Source organism: Hyla sarda, chromosome 12 (genome assembly GCF_029499605.1).
Source record: "Hyla sarda isolate aHylSar1 chromosome 12, aHylSar1.hap1, whole genome shotgun sequence".
Taxonomy (NCBI): Eukaryota; Metazoa; Chordata; class Amphibia; order Anura; family Hylidae; genus Hyla; species Hyla sarda.
In genome coordinates, this window is record NC_079200.1 from 66,504,828 (window position 1) to 66,522,793 (window position 17,966).

General features: G+C 41.2%; 1 protein-coding gene and 1 long non-coding RNA gene across 2 annotated transcripts in view; one reads left to right on the plus strand and one right to left on the minus strand.

Moving 5' to 3' along the window:
- The window catches only part of LOC130296623 (uncharacterized), a 126,375-nt gene that overhangs the window by 76,192 nt on the left and 32,217 nt on the right, over positions 1-17,966 (minus strand). The gene's annotated exons all lie outside the window — the stretch shown is intronic.
- On the plus strand, positions 1,207-8,673 carry SOX18 (SRY-box transcription factor 18). Its single transcript, XM_056548365.1, has 2 exons — positions 1,207-1,701; positions 4,502-8,673. The coding sequence occupies exons 1-2, from the start codon at positions 1,392-1,394 to the stop codon at positions 5,290-5,292; spliced, it is 1,101 nt and encodes a 366-aa protein (XP_056404340.1). The 5' UTR covers positions 1,207-1,391; the 3' UTR covers positions 5,293-8,673.

Sequence of the window (17,966 nt, forward strand, 5' to 3'; positions counted from 1 at the left end):
TTATGAATTGTTTTTCTCACAATCCTGCGAGCTGTTCTTTCTGATATTTTTCTTGGTCTTCCAGATCTTGCTTTAACTTCCACTGTTCCTGATGACTGCCATTTCTTAATTACATTCCGAACAGAGGATATTGACATCTGAAAATGTTTTGCTATCTTCTTATAGCCTTCTCCAGCTTTGTGAGCGTCAACTATTTTCAGTTTCAGATTTCTAGACAACTGCTTAGAAGAACCCATGGTGCTGATTGTTGGGGCAAGGTCAGATGAGTCTGGGCATTTAAAACCTTTGAGATTGACATCACCTGGTCTTCCCAGATGATGATTGAGAACAATCCATGAAACTGGCAGGTCTCAGCTTTGCAAAGGGGGCAGTGCATGCTATCAATTCTGCAGGTTGCCCAAACTTTTGCAGATGCCATTTTTTTTGTTTTCTGTTATTTTGAAAGTGTAAATGATGAAAATAAAATCAAACTTTTGTTGACATATTATAAGAATGTCTAATCTGTAATTTGATGCCTTTTGAAGATTTTTCCCTCTTTCCTTGGCTTCTTTATGCACATTAATACAAATTTTTACCTGGGGTGCCCAAACTTTTGATGCCCACTGTAAGGGGCAGTAATAAAGTAGTTATATCCTTGTACATAAGAGGCAGTATTATAGTAGTTATATTCTTGTACATATAAGACGGTATTATAGAAGTTATATTCTTTTACATGGGGCGCAGTATTATAGTCATGTTTTTGTACGTAGGAGGCAGTATTATAGTAGTTATACAGAATTTTTGTACATTCATGCACCCAGCTGTTGTCACTGTATCTCCCTTTGTAGCTGTATGTCCCTCGTCACTACTAAATAACTAGGGGTGACAATAAGAACAGGTGTGTTCAGAACTATGTATATGATTGGTTGCGGAGATGAGACAAATAAGTTACTGCACATTTCCTATATCACTGGTTACTAGGCATTAACAGTACAGAATCCACTGATCAATTATCACAATTTGCTGCCTATCGTATATAGGGTTAACTTCTTTCAGACGGAATATGCAAGCAAACTGCTTTTTAGAGAATCAGACCCTCTCTCTTCCCCTCCTCGCCCCCCAGTCATGTCCGTCTCCTCCCATCCTGCAGCTGATTGGTGACAAGTTTCTATATTTGTTCCTTATTATTCCAAACTGCTCAAACAGCTGGATGCTGGATGACAAAGGGACAGTGACAGGGCAGAGAGGACATAGACAGATTGGATTACATAGATAGATAGATAGATAGATAGATAGATAGACAGACAAACACATCTGATCTATACTCTCTCCAGTGGAGTACACAGTACATTATTTGAGGACACCCCACATTCTGTGCGCCCACTTTTGTCTACAGGATCTGCCCAGCTGGAATGCATAGATCTGAGTCAAATTACTGCAGAGAGGAGACTACTCTGGGTCGAGGCGGTGGAAATTCATGGGTCCCTCCTCCGGCCACTGCTCCTGAGCCTGGCCGAACCTCCAACTCTCCTGTAGCCCAGGTCAGCCCTGCTCCAAGCCCCCAGTCTGGATATGGCGGCTACAGCTCCTCTGATGAGAAGCCTGGTGACCCCCGGATCAGGCGCCCCATGAATGCTTTTATGGTATGGGCCAAGGATGAGAGGAAGAGACTGGCACAGCAAAACCCGGATCTACACAATGCTGTACTAAGCAAAATGCTGGGTGAGAATGAGTTCTGTGATGGGACGGGGAGGACGGCTGGCATGAATTATTCTTTACCACCATAGGGGATCATTCAGAATGAGCTGATAGATGTATAGTAATGGGTGCCATAGGGGTAAAGGTGCAGAGAATGGCATAATACATGAAGACATAATGCAGGATGGCACAGTGCTATTGGATTTCTGCTGGCATAGCGTATTAAAATGTATACAGATGGACAAGTGTGTTTGTGTCATTAGTATTATTCTGCTTCATCAATCCATCCAATATCTATCTATGTATCTATCTATCTATCTCATATCTATCTATGTATCTCATATCTATATATCTATTTATCAATCCATCTTTTTATTATCTATTTAATATTTGTCTATCGATCCTATACTATATATATATATATATATATATATATATATATATATATATATATAATCAGTTTATCTATCTCTCTCTCCCATAACTATCTCTTATCTATCTATCGCTTCTATTTAATATCTATCTATTTATCTCACATCTCTCTCTCTCTCATCTATCTATCCATCCATGTATTACCTTTAAAGCCTCAAAAGCTATGGACACAATTGAATGCTATTTACTTTAATTATTACATTTTAATCTTTCAGAGTGAAATCAACTGCACTGGTCTTCAGCCCTTATTTTTCCTATCCTAAGTCAGTTTAGGACTATTTTAAAGTTGACTTTCGAACTGTTCATAAATTAGTTTAGAAGTTGGTCCAGGAAAGAAGAGATCCGAGCTGGATACCAGTTTGACAGATTTCACTCTGAATAGGACAGAACAGTCAACAAAAACATGCGGGCTGCAGAATAGAAAAAGTACAATTAAAAAAATCTAATCAGATGTGTGTATAACCTTGATAATTGAACACTAAAAAGTACTTTTTAATATAATCTATATGTCAACACCTTACAGTTTAAAAACAAAATAGGGGAGTTTATCAAGGAGGTGTAGGTGGACGATTTTTCTACAGCTAATTTAGCTAATTTGTGTAGTTGTAATGCGTATGTGCGCCAAATTTATTTTATGGTCTGATAAATATAGTGCTAGCATCGTTCATTTTTAACTTACAATTCAGTAACCCCTTTTTATGGTTCTGCCTCTGTGACTTTTGTACCACTTTTTATCCCATATGTGCGACTTTTTTTTACATACTCTCCACAGCCAGTTCTGGTCTGTATATGTGTGGTGTAATTGAGGGCTTTGCAACAAACTTGCATTTTTTATATTTTACAAAAGTTGCACTTCATAAACCAGCAACCACTGCAAAGTGGAAAACCAAAAGTACCTAAGTCATTTCAGTAAAAATGATGAATGATTTTGAAAACACTCGCACACATATTGCTCAAATAATGACATGCAACAAGTTATGCGACAATTATTGATCAAAAAGGCAACTAAAAATCTTCACAAATTCCCCCCATTATCTCATTACTGTGACTATTAAAATACCATAAGTGTAAGTGCTTGAAAATACATATAGATCTACTGCACTGCTTCTCACAGTTGAGGATTGTATGAGTGCAGGGAGAATGGATCAGTCCGTAGTCTCAGCTGGATACAGTTGTAGCAAATCCTCAACTGTGACAAATATAATTCAGGACAGGCTTTCAGGGGTTAATGCAGAATCTTTATTATGGAGGAACTGAACACAAAATATATTACAAAGTAATAAGTTGTATTTACATAGAAGCAGAAAATCCCAGTACAATTGTAATCTAAAGGCAAAATTCAGATTAAACATTCTTTAAAATATCATTGCCAGTTATATCTAAGCAGTTTCAGGTGTGATACAGTTTCAGAAAAATACATAATAATAGTGCGTCAGCCCTCATTATGTTATGTTACATAGGGGCAGTGTAATAGCAGTTATATTCTTGTATATAGCGGGCAGTATTATAGTAGTTATATTCTTGTACATGGAGGGAGTAAAATAGTAGTTATATTCTTGTGTATAGTGGACAGTATTATAGTAGTTATATTCTTGTTTATGGGGGACAGTAGTATAGTAGTTATATGCTTGTACATAAAGGGTAGTATTATATTCTTGTACATAGGGGCAGTATTATATTCTTGTACATAGGGGGGCAGTATTATAGTATTGTACATAGGGGGAGTATTGTAGTAGTTACATTCTTGTACATAGGGGGCAGTATTATAGTAGTTATATTCTTGTTTATGGGGGACAGTAGTATAGTAGTTATATGCTTGTACATAAAGGGTAGAATTATATTCTTGTACATAGGGGGCAGTATTATATTCTTGTACATAGGGGGCAGTATTATAGTATTTTACATAGGGGGAGTATTATAGTAGTTATATTCTTGTACATAGGGGCAGTATTATAGTAGTTATATTCTTGTACATAGGGGGCAGTATTATAGTATTATAGTCTTGTACATAGGGTGCAGTATTATAGTAGTTATATTCTTGTTTATGGGGGGCATTAGTGTAGTAGTTATATGCTTGTACATAAAGGGTAGTATTATATTCTTGTACATAGGGGCAGTATTATAGTCTTGTACATAGTGGTAGTATTTTAGTAGCTATACATATTTTGTTTACATATATTCTAGTAGTTGTTAGGAGTGAGAGTTGTGTTTAATGCAGTTGTCACTTCTCTCTCCTATTCTTCTTGGTAGCTCCAACAAAAGTGAACAGGGGACAACACTGAGAATGGAGAAAGCTATGAATAGCGATGTTTCATGGTTCTTGCATATATGGTGGTTATTAGTTTTGAACTTTCTTGAACACCATGGTGACATTATTGTTTACTTTTTACAGGTCAGTCCTGGAAGAGTCTGACCGCCATAGAGAAGCGTCCTTTCGTTGAGGAGGCAGAACGTCTCCGCATCCAGCATCTTCATGATCATCCAAACTACAAGTACCGCCCACGTAGGAAGAAGCAGGCCAAGAAGATGAAGAGAGTTGAGTCATCCCCATTGCTTAGGCCTGAGGCATACTCTGGAGGGGGACACGGTCCATCCAACCTCGCCCACTTCCGAGAACTGCAGCCTTTGGCATCCAATGAACTGGAGAGTTTTGGGTTGCCAACCCCAGAAATGTCTCCTTTGGATGTTCTGGAGCAGGGTGAGCCAGCCTTCTTCCCCCCTAACATGCGGGAGGACATGGAGTCTATGCCCTTTAGATCCTATCAGCATGGCATTGAATATGGCCAAGAGAAGACGCTGAGGGAGCTCTCCATACCATACTCTCCCTCACCATCTCATATGAGTAATATTCTTAGGACTCCACCGTCCGCTGCATTCTACTACAACCCTCAGGGTGGTCCTACAACCTGCACTCCCCTGGGCCAGCTGTCTCCACCTCCTGAGGCACCCCAGTTGGACACCATGGATCATCTGAATCCATCTGAGCTATGGGGAGATGTTGACCGCAATGAATTTGACCAATATTTGAATATGAGCAGGACTCAGGTGTCCATTCCTGGGTATCACTTGCCAATGACCAAACTAGTTACTACTAGGACTATGCCCTGTGAGGAGAGCAGTCTTATTTCTGCTCTCTCTGATGCCAGCACCGCTATGTACTATAGTCCTTGCATCACCGGCTGACATGACTCCACAGTGAGCGCAAACGCCTGGTGTCTATGGTGGCAGATAGGCACCAGTATGGGGCAGGCGCAGCCCTAGCTCAGTGTTCAGCTGGGTGCCAAGTGCAGATTATCCCTCTGATAAGGATGTGGAATAGGGTCATTGCAGGACACAAGTGCAGATCACCAACACTCTAGTCTCTTTTACTAGGGTACAAGGCAGCAGACAGGATATCAGGATTGATTTTCGATACGACACAGCATCAGTGTGCTCTTTGCATTGGATACAGCAGTAACTGCAGAGTATCTCAAAGGGGGAACTAGAAGGGTATGGCCACATGTTGCAGTATGCTGCAGATTTTCTGCAGGTGGATCCACTTCTGCCTATGGCTCATTTACTGCTGCAGAAAACCTGCAATATATCTGCAATGTGGGTTCCTTGATGAAGTCAGTAAACTAGATACTAAATAGAGAAAGTTGTAGAAGGAAGTATTAACCACACAATTAGGGCTTTTTAAAGGGGGGATGGTTACACAAGGTTAAAGCAGGTTACAGGTAGATGGGGTCCACCTTAAAATTGGGAATATTATGTTTAATAGTCTCTTTGGAGATGATTACTGGTTTACCCCTGGAATGGTTATTTGCAGGTGATAGGTGCATATTAAAGGGGAACGCTACATATGTATCCATATCTTGCATTCATAATAGGATGAGTTGAAGTTTTTCTGCTTCTACAGTATATGTATTAATACATTTCCTAAACTGTAGCCTGAAACTGCTACGGTAACTAGTGGGGTCACCATATGTGGCATTAATGTCACTGGTGTAAGCCCACTAACAGCTGTGGGCTTCTTTATCTCTCTGACCTCAGTTCACTCATGAATAACCAGCTCCATTTCTCAATCGTCAACTAAACTGAGAAGGACAATATGATCTGCTGCAATGATGGCCAACAATTGCACCATACAGTAGTCCCAATTCGTGGGCCCTAATAGGATTCAGAAATCTTGTGCGCTAAAATAATACCCATATTTTCACACAAAAGACCTTGAAAAGCAGATGCGTAATTTGAACTTCCTAAGCTCTGGTGCGAAATCTCTAACATGGCCCCCCAATAATATGTGTCGTATATAGTCCTCCTATTTGGCAGAGAGGGCATTGGGCCCTTTATTCTCCAATGGCCTAGGTGCGACTCTATATCTACGCAAACATACAAGCAGAAATAAATAAAAAAAATTGCAAATCCCTTATGAATGCTATGACTTCCAAAAAGTTGTGTGACCAAGGAGAAATTGTAGCATGGACTGTCTGCTTGCCCAACCTTCTGAAAATAATACAGCAAGATGTAGCCTTACAATCTTTGATACTGTGCCCGGTCCTGGATCACCCTTCAGGACTGTGATTTAAAGTGACCCACAGACTTGTCCCTGACCATAGAGTTTGAACCCCGAGAACAGCAGGTCCATTTAACCCCCTGGCTGCCGGGATTCTGGGTAACATGTTGCACTGGCCTCTCCTGTGGCCTGAGAGGATGAATTCGTATTGTATTCCATGTCATAATGTGTCTTTTTTTTTTACACATTTGTATACCATTTAAAAGCTGTTTGTCTATGTAACTTCTTTTTTTATGGATCAGGAGAAAAAAAAACAATGAGGATTTGACTGGATGGGTGTTTTTACACAGAATTTGGTTGATTTGGTGTCAAAATGTTTCCCAAAGATCAGTGGCACAAAAACATGTAAAAAATACAATGCCTGGATTTATTAATCTGTCCAAGACAAAAACTGTCTGATTTTGCCCATAACAACCAATCACAGCTCAGCTTTCACTTTACCAGAGCTCGCTCAGACATATAAGCTAAGCTGTGATTGGTTGTTTGGTTGTTATGGGCAACACCAGACAGTTTGTGTCAAGAAAAGATCGATAAATCCGGGCCAGTGTCTCACCATCTACAGAAATCATGTGACATGTGAGACCTGCAAATGTTCTAACAATGATACATACAGTATACACATTGGGGGAGATTTATCAAAACCTGTCCACAGGAAGAGTGGTGCAGTTGCCCATAGCAACCAATCAGCTCGCTTCTTTCATTTTTAAATAGGCCTGTGAAAAATGAAAGAGGCGATCTGATTGGTTGCTATGGGCAACTGGATAACTTTTCCTCTGGACATTTTTTGATAAATCTTCCCCATTATATACACATATACCTACAGCGACGGTTTTATACACACATGTACGGTATAGAGATATACATGGATAATTTAATCTTAATAAAGAGATACCTGAAAAATATCCAGCCTCTACCACTGTTCCCCAATCAAAACGACAACTCCCATCATGCCTTTCGGCTGTCAGGGCATCATAGGAGTTGTACTATAGTTTTGCAACAGCTGGAGAACCATAGGTTGGAAAACACTGGTCTATACACAAATACCCCTATAGCGTACACGCATGCACTACACACATATGCAGTATATACACAAGAATTTATAAAGGTATACACATACATACACACATCTATACTATAGACAGATACATTCACCTATATGCATAAAGTACACATATACAGACATAAATGCATCAAAATAGACATACAGCAATATATACATCTACATACATGTTTACATTAACATACATCTATCTGCACATGTACACGCATACAAGCAAAGAGACAGACATCTGCACACATAAATGTGTACATACATACATCCACACATCTACATGCAAACATATATATATATATATATATATATATATATATATACAGTCCGTAATTCAGTATCATTGCAATAGGTGCAAAATTTGGCCTAAACCTTAAAACCAATCAACAGTTAGCTTCATGTTCAGGAAGGTGGTGATGCCACCATTTCATCAGTAGTACCCATACAATCACCTCACGATCACCTCACGATGTCCACCCTCAGGTGCCCCCTACGTGTTACGCTACACCATAGGGCTCCAAAGTGTGGACCTCCAGCTGTTGCAAAACTACAACTCCAAGCATGCCCGGACAGCCGTTGGCTCTCAGGGCATGCTTGGAGTTGTAGTTTTGCAACAGCTGGATGTCCACACATTGGAGAACACTGCCCTACACCATGCCCTGTAGACCCTGGTTTGAGTGAGGGACCCCTCTCTAGCAAATAGTTTTTTAACTTGTTCTTGGCCAATACTGTATGATGTTTTGTAAAGGTAGAGGAAGTACTTGTCTTATTTGAATTCATATAAGCTAACTTTTGATTGGTTACTAATTGTAATATGCTGATTGCTGATTGGTCCATATGGTCTAGTGCAGATTGGCAATAAATCTGTCGATAAACCTCTGTGTTGCTCCATGTCTTATGTTTGTGTCAATTTTTTACCATCCTGGTCCCATCCTCCCATAACAAAATAAAGTGTATGAAAGGCTTTATAAAAAATGTTGTTGTTTCTGTCATTCTTCGCTGTTTGCTTAATATCTTTGCACATCCCAGATTACATTCCTAGGAAATTTCGATGACCTTCGACATTCACGCTTTCCTTGACCCTAGTTTCTTAGAATACCTTTACTTTACAACTTTGCCTAACATAACAACTCCAGCCCTATGATAAACCTCCTGGGTCTTAAAGGAGAACTAACATACAAGGACTACGGGGAAAAAAAACTGTATTTTTTTCTATTCTGTGCCCCCATGATAACCAATGATTACCCACTTACCTACATTTGCTCTGCAGTTGGACACAGTCTATTGTTCCCTGTTATCAGCCATTACAGACTGACAAATGTCCAGGCGCTGACAGAATATGACCTATTTACAGAATATAATTATTCTCCAGATAAGGGCATTTTACACATATCATCATGAATGACACCTTATAGCACCAGGATTATGTCATGTGATGTCATCATGAACTACATATGGCACCAGGATTATGTCATGTGAGGTCATCATGAATGACATATAACACCAGGATTATGTCATGTGATGTCATCATGAATTACATATTATAGCACCAGGATTATGTCATGTGATGTCATCATGAACTACATATAGTACCAGGATTATGTCATGTGATGTCATCATGAATTACATATTATAGCACCAGGATTATGTCATGTGATGTCATCATGAACTACATATAGCACCAGGATTATGTCATGTGATGTCATCATGAACTACATATAGCACCAGGATAATGTCATGTGATGTCATCATGGATGACACCTTAGAGCACCAGGATTATGTCATGTGATGTCATCATGAACTACATATAGCACCAGGATTATGTCATGTGATGTCATCATGAATTACATATTATAGCACCAGGATTATGTCATGTGATGTCATCATGAACTACATATAGTACCAGGATTATGCCATGTGATGTCATCATGAATTACATATTATAGCACCAGGATTATGTCATGTGATGTCATCATGAACTACATATAGCACCAGGATTATGTCATGTGATGTCATCATGAACTACATATAGCACCAGGATAATGTCATGTGATGTCATCATGGATGACACCTTAGAGCACCAGGATTATGTCATGTGATGTCATCATGAACTACATATAGCACCAGGATTATGTCATGTGATGTCATCATGAACTACATAAAGCACCAGGATTATGTCATGTGATGTCATCATGAACTATATATAGCACCAGGATAATGTCATATGATGTCATCATGGATTACACGTTATAGCACCAGGATAATGTCATGTGATGTCATCATGAATGACATATTATAGCACCAGAATCATGTCATGAGATGTGATCATGGAAGAAATTTTATAGCAACAGGATTATGTCATGTGATATCATGGATGACGTCATAGCACCAGAAACATGTCATGTCATCATTGATGATGTCATGATATTGGCATTGACAAAATGGTGAAGCACCAGTGTCTCATTAAATGTGATGTCACTGTGGACAACAGATTATAGCAATAGGAACATATTATGAGATGTCATCATAGATGACATGTTATCGCACCCGGATCATGTGTTGTGATGTCATCATGGACATTATGTTGTAGCACCAGGATCATGCTATGTGATGTCATCATGAATGACATGTTATAGCACCAAAAATCATGTCATGTGACATCACCCCCACCCCCATTGTAACCACCTAATTTCCCTTTCCATCCACCCAGCCTCCACCCCTCTTGCTAATTAAACATTTTATTTCCATCTCCAGTGTCGCCATGTCTCGTTACGAAAAGTTCAGCCATGTGTGGGTCGGCTCCACAGCGGCTGAATCCGGGGGGTGAGGTGGGGGGGGCACTCTGCCAAGACTGTAACAAGCTAACCACGGAGCAGCCTTTATGTTACATGTGGAGACAGTGCATGTCTCTGAATATGTCACACCCCAGAGATGGAGAGACTGGTCATGGAGAAGACAAACCCCAACATTACAGTGTTCAGAAAAATTATCACTTAGCTCTCTGCAAAACCCTGAATGGCAAATTATCTTGCATGTTTCATGGAATCTAACTTAGTTTAACCATCCAGGGACTGTAAAAAATTAATTGAGCATTGTAGTGGCTATGTTTAGACCCAAGCATATTTCAGGGGTGAAGATATTCCAGTTTTCCACAGATCATTACATTAAAACCTTCATTGTTTTGCAAGGATATATATACTGTATATGTCTTCCCCACTGCTTGTCATCTTCTTCTACTCTGCTTGTGTATCATTCTTCACGGTCTGGCATTCTATTCATAAACCATGTACTATATAACCCCCTTTAAGTGTACAGAATTGTATGGGATCTCTAACCTCCGGCTAAGGTTACTTTTGTAGCAAAGTGGCCCAGAGCTATGTTTAATACAGTTCTATTTAAAGGGGTTTTCTAGGACCCCATAGATAAAAATATTAATCAACAAAGATGACTCTAAAATGTAACAATCAATCATCAATATGGACTTTTCAGAATCAATATGACAACAGTGAAGTTCTGTTCTAGTCACAGAGGTCTATGCATGTGAAGGTACTGTATCTGCTGAAACAAGGGCATAACATGGCACCTAATGAGATCAATAGATGCCCACACAATTCACATAATCATGGGTTCCCCTAGAAAAAGACTCATTGGAGGCTTTGTTGTGGCTAATGGAGGCCAATGAGAGATTTGATACCACACTTAGCCTCTGGGTGACTAGCCCTTTAAATGTTGAGGTTGAAGGGTAACAACCACACAAGTGCCGCAGAGCTGCTTCCCACTAGACTTGTCGGATCCCACATCCCCATCCTCCTCCCGCTGCTTATTCATTTTTCATACATCTCTGGTTCTGATTCATTTTATAAGTAAAATAAGTAAAAACAGACTTTCAACTAATTGGAAGCAAACAGCAAAACACCAAAAAGAGACGAAAATTCAGTTTTAGGAGACGAACAAAAACGCCCTCCTCGCCCCCATCAAAAAAAACGCATACACACCCCTCTGTCTGCTTTTGGGGAAGCCCCCTGAGGACACATGGAGGGGGGATTCAGCAAATGACATTCATTTTGGCTTAAAATGAAATTCACATTATTGTTGCGGGAGAGGTGGAATCCGGACCATTTTCCTGTTCTCAATACTGGGATTTTTCACTTTGTTTTGGTAACAGTTGAGGTTAACCCTTCTCTTCCTGACAGAGGGCATCTGGGTATATACAGGTTACTGGGTTTGAGAGAAGCAATCAAAGGGTTAATGTTCTCTACAATGTCACATACATTTTTGGACTCCAACTCTCATCATTGTGCCATATTTACTTGTGTATCACTATATACTAGAAGATGTATAACAATAGCTCAGATGTACATTTACAATACTGTGCAAAAGTATTAATAGTCTATTTTTATCATTTAACAAAATGCTAAATGAATAAACAGAAATTAAATCTAAATCAAATCGATATTTGGTGTAACCAGTCCTTGCCTTCAAAACAGCACCCCACGCATTTTATGAAGGAACTCTGCAGGGAGGCTGTTCCAAACATCTTCATGTAGACTTACTAAAATCCTATGTCTCTTCATGTAGTCCCTGACAGGGCTCTGTAGGGGACAGATCATCACTTTTAGGACTCCTTGTTCTTTTTTACAGGGAAGATGGTTTTTAATGGCACTGGCTGTATGTTTGGGGTCATTGTGCTACTGCAGAATAAATATGGAGCTGATCATTGGCCTCCCTGGCCAACCACTACATCTGCGGTCCTTAACGTTGTCCATTTTTTGTGCTTTTCCCAAACAGCCTGAACAGCACATTTTGAAACCCTAGTCTGCTTTGAAATCTTTTCCTGGGAGAGACCTTACTGATGCAACATTATTACCTTGTGTCTTGTTGCTGAGCTTAATCTTGCCATGGTGTACGACCTGTGACATGAAACCGCCTTCCACAGTGAACAGTTTGGCTGTTTCTCACCCAGTTTTAAGCCTCCTACACAGCTGTTTCTGTTTCAGTTAATGACTGTATTTCAAACTACATATGAAGATGATGATGATTGTCACCTGTTTGACATAATTGGTTAATACTACACTTGACTACAATCCTACACAATCCCTGACTTTCCTTGGTTACACCAGCATGATCCATATCACTATATACAGGAGATATATAACTTATACCAGCTGTACATATATAATTATATACAGTATATACCCAGATTACACCAGCATGGTCCATATCACTATATACTGAAGATATATAACTTATACCAGCTGTGTATATAGAATTATATACAGTTTATACCCAGGTTATGCCAGCATGATCCATATCACTATATACAGAAGATATATAACTTATACCAGCTGTACATATATAATTACCGTATTTATCGGGGTATACCACGCACCGGCCTATAACACGCACCCTCATTTTACCAAGGATAGTTGGGTAAAAAAAGTTTTTTACCCAAATATCCATGGTAAAATGAGGGTGTGTGTGTGCGCGTGTATACCCCGATACACCCCCAGGAAAGGCAGGGGGAGAGAGGCCGTCGCTGCCCGCTTCTCTCCCCTGCCTTTCCTGGGGTCTAGAGCCCTGCTGCCGGCCCTTCTCTCCCCCTGGCTATCGCCGCCGCTGCCCGTTCTGTCTCCCTGACTATCGGTGCCAGCGCCCCATTGCCGGCGCCAATAGCCAGGGGGAGAGAAGCGGCGCCGACAGCCAGGAGGAGAGAAGGGGCAGCGGCACCCATTGCCGGCGCCACTGCCCCGTTGCCTCCCCCCATCCCCGGTGGCATAATTACCTGTTGCCGGGGTCGGGTCCGCGCTGCTGCAGGCCTCCGGTGTGCGTCCCCTGCGTCGGTGCTATGCACGGTGCGGCGCACTGACGTAATGCGCCGCGCCGTGCAGCGCATAGCAACGACGCAGGGGACGCACGCCGGAGGCCTGAAGCAGCGCGGACCCGACCCCGGCAACAGGTAATTATGCCACCGGGGATGGGGCGCCGGCACCGATAGTCAGGGGGACAGAACGGGCAGCCGCGCCGATAGCCAGGGGGAGAGAAGGGCCGGCAGCAGGGCTCTAGACCCCAGGAAAGGCAGGGGGAGAGAAGCGGGCAGCGACGGCCTCTCTCCCCCTGCCTTTCCTGGGGGTGTATCGGCGTATAACATGCACATAGACTTTAGGATAAAAAATTTTGCCTAAAAAGTGCGTGTTATACGCCGATAAATACGGTATATACAGTATATACCCAGGTTATACCAGCATGGTCCATATCACTATATACAGAAGATATATAACTTATACCAGCTGTACATATATAATTATATACAGTATATACCCAGGTTATATCAGCATGGTCCATATCACTATATACAGAAGATATATAACTTATACCAGCTGTACATATATAATTATATACAGTATATACCAGATTATACCAGCATGGTCCATATCACTATATACAGAAGATATATGACTTATACCAGCTGTACGTATATAATTATATACAGTATATACCCAGGTTATACCAGCATGGTCCATATCACTATATACAGGAGATATATAACTTATACCAGCTGTACAAATATAATTATATACAGTATATACCCAGGTTATACCATCATGATCCATATCACTATATACAGAAGATATATAACTTATACCAGCTGTACATTTATAATTATATACAGTATATACCCAGGTTATACCAGCATGGTCCATATCACTATATACAGAAGATATATAACTTATACCAGCTGTACATATATCATTATATACTGTATATACCCAGGTTATACCAGCATGGTCCATATCACTATATACAGGAGATATATAACTTATACCAGCTGTACAAATATAATTATATACAGTATATACCCAGGTTATACCATCATGGTCCATATTACTATATACAGAAGATATATAACTTATACCAGCTGTACATATATAATTATATACAGTATATACCCAGGTTATACCAGCATGGTCCATATCACTATATACAGAAGATATATAACTTATACCAGCTGTACATATATGATTATATACAGTGTATACCCAGGTTATACCAGCATGGTCCATATCACTATATACAGAAGATATATAACTTATACCAGCTCTACATATATCATTATATACAGTATATACCCAGATTATACCAGCATGGTCCATATCACTATATACAGGAGATATATAACTTATACCAGCTGTACATATATATTATATACAGTATATACCCAGGTTATACCAGCATGGTCCATATCACTATATACAGAAGATGTATAACTTATACCTGCTGTACATATATAATTATATACAGTATATGCCCAGGTTATACCAGCATGGTCCATATCACTATATACAGAAGATATATAACTTATACCAGCTGTACATATATAATTATATACAGTATATACCCAGGTTATACCAGCATGGTCCATATCACTATATACAGGAGATATATAACTTATACCTGCTGTACATATATAATTATATACAGTGTATACCCAAGTTATACCAGCATGGTCCATATCACTATATACAGAAGATGTATAACTTATACCAGCTGTACATATATAATTATATACAGTATATACCCAGGTTATACCAGCATGGTCCATATCACTATATACAGAACATATATAATTTATACCAGCTGTACATATATATTATATACAGTATATACCCAGGTTATACCAGCATGGTCCATATCACTATATACAAGAAGATGCTTATACTAGCTTCAACCAGCAGCACAGAATATTTTAGGGAATGTGTTTGCTGATGAGATGTTTTTTGTAGTTTCTCAAGTAGGTAATGTAAAACCCAGCCTTTTATCCTGGCACCCTAGAAACCTGACTCAGTTTTCTCATGTCCACCCGTCTCCTCCATGTCACCTGTATGCACCCAGCTTCCTTGCGCTGCTTATCTTTGTAGTCATTCTGCTTCCGCTAGTGATTCTCCTCTGCCCAGACAAACATCAAATCTAACATAGAGAATCCTGGCAGCGAGCTAATATAACTGGGAGCTAAAGATTTAACCCCATCGCCAGCAGTAGAGGCCTGTATATCAGTCCTCCAGGCAAGATATATGGTCCTAGGGCAAAAAACTTGTTCCATGAAACATATTCCTATGACTCTAAGACATTATACATAACAATAGACACAACTGGATTACTGTAAATGCTACAGCCCTAATGTAGATATAGACATATGTACATTATGTAGTATTAGTTAACTATGTGTGAAAATTAACTTTATGTGGTACTGGCGGTGAGGTAGTGGCTATGTCCATCCTGACCTGGTCAGGATACCTCCCTTACATTGTGCCAGATACAAAAGACACTGTATACTTTGACTTCACTGTACAAACAGGTTATATACACTTTATTACATTATACTATAACAATTGTAGTACATGAACGCAAGTATTTACTCGTGCAAATTAGTGAGCAAAAATATATTACTATAACAATACGTACACAATATGTACACATGCACAATAACACAATAACAATATGTACACGCACAATGTGCACAATAACAATATGTACACGCTCTACAGTCCAGGTACATTATAGAGTTGGCAAAGAATCTCGGCAAAGAGCCGGGCACACACTTACGAAATTGGTTGCAACAAAACCTCTTGACAATGCTGGTAACCTGTAACAACAAAAGGGTTCTCACACAAAATTCAGTTAGTCTTGTCGACCATAGTTGTAAAGGTAGTTAACAAGATGCTCCTCAGTACGGCACCTTTCCATCCCAGCCTCGCCGGTCGGTTTGCTTCCTAGGTTGTGACATGAACCTAGGTCCACGAGACTGGGCCCCCTCCATGGGGTTGACGTGAGTGTTCCACGAGACATGGGACAAACGTACTCTGTGATGGTCAGACTCACATCGACCAACACCTGCACTGCAGCAGCTTGCACCACTGGGGGATGAACAGTTGGTGCCTGTTGGACTGGCCAAACTTCCGCAACAGCTGGAGTAGGCCGAGGCACTTCGGTTGGTGCCCACTGATTAGGCCAAACCTCCTTGACCATAGGAGTAGGGCCTGGCCACATCCTAAGATGACTCTGGCAGGTATCCTGGAGCTATAGCAGGCGCTTCGGGCATGAAGACCTCCTCTCGGGTGGTATCTTTGACTTTCAGTGGCAGAAACCCAAAGGGATCTGCGTCCCAGTCTTCCGAAGGGAAATAAGTGAATGGAATCTGCGTTGGGTTCTTCGGATGGGTCACCGCAGCTGCCCACTCTCCTCTCATGCTCTGCACAGGGGTGTACTCCACAATCTCCCCGCTCTCAAGAGAATGCATTGCTCATCAATTGACTAGAATGGTTAGTCCATGACAGCTGTCCATAAGGGTGCCAAACCCCCGTAACTTGTCAAACTTCAACACCGTCGTGCGGCAGTGTTCCAGGGGTGACTCGCCCTCTCGGGGATACTCCAATTTTCTTACGTACAGGGCCTCCAGGGTTCTGGTGTCTTGTTGCTGCACCTGTCACACCTCAAATGGCAGCAGCTCCAGCCCATACTTCTCCATTCTCTGAGTTCTCAGTCCCTCCACAATTTCAGCCACTTCAGCATCTCTTTTGGCCCTTTCGGGCCGGAGGATGGGACTTCCCTGACAGGAGAAGAAGGTGCTCCCTCCTCATGTACCGGATTAAACTGGGCTCATCGACAAATAACCACTTAGGCAAAGGTGGTGACGGTGGACGGACAACAGACTGCGGGGCCTGGGGGGTTTGCTCAGTGCTAGGGGTGGAAGGAGGGGTAGAAAACACGGCCTCAGCTGGGGTACTCACTTCTGACTCTTCCGTCAGGATTTCTGCCCAGGACCCCCAGGTCCGGTGATGAGGGGACAGCCTCATCAGCGATGATGCACTTGATGCCTCGAATGCGTCCTCCACTGGGGTTGCTGGCCAGTTCCCGTCATCCTCCGGCATCCTCAGCCCCAAGGGAAAGACGTTGCAGGCGGTCAGCCAGTTTTTGAAACAGCTGCAACTTGCCGGGCCTCCGGCGCCATCTTGGGACTCTCCACACATGCTTCTACTCGCTCTGCCATGTTTCTCCTCTCTGTGTCTCCCGATATACTGTACAGCTCCGGCAGCGTGGTCCCTTTTATATTGGGCTCCAAGAAAATAGCCGCCGGCCGGAAGGACGTCAGCAGTGCAGCATTGACTTCTGCTCCCCTGGCAACAAGGGGTGGATCATCACAGTTCCACTTCGACATGGAGACAGGGGTGTGACGTTGACCAGAGCAGGACATTT

Coding starts and splice junctions, on each gene's coding strand:
- SOX18 (XM_056548365.1), top strand. CDS start 1,392: ATGCATAGATCTGAGTCAAATTACTGCAGAGAGGAGACTACTCTGGGT. Junction 1,702..4,501: donor TGTACTAAGCAAAATGCTGG/GTGAGAATGAGT, acceptor TACTTTTTACAG/GTCAGTCCTGGAAGAGTCTG.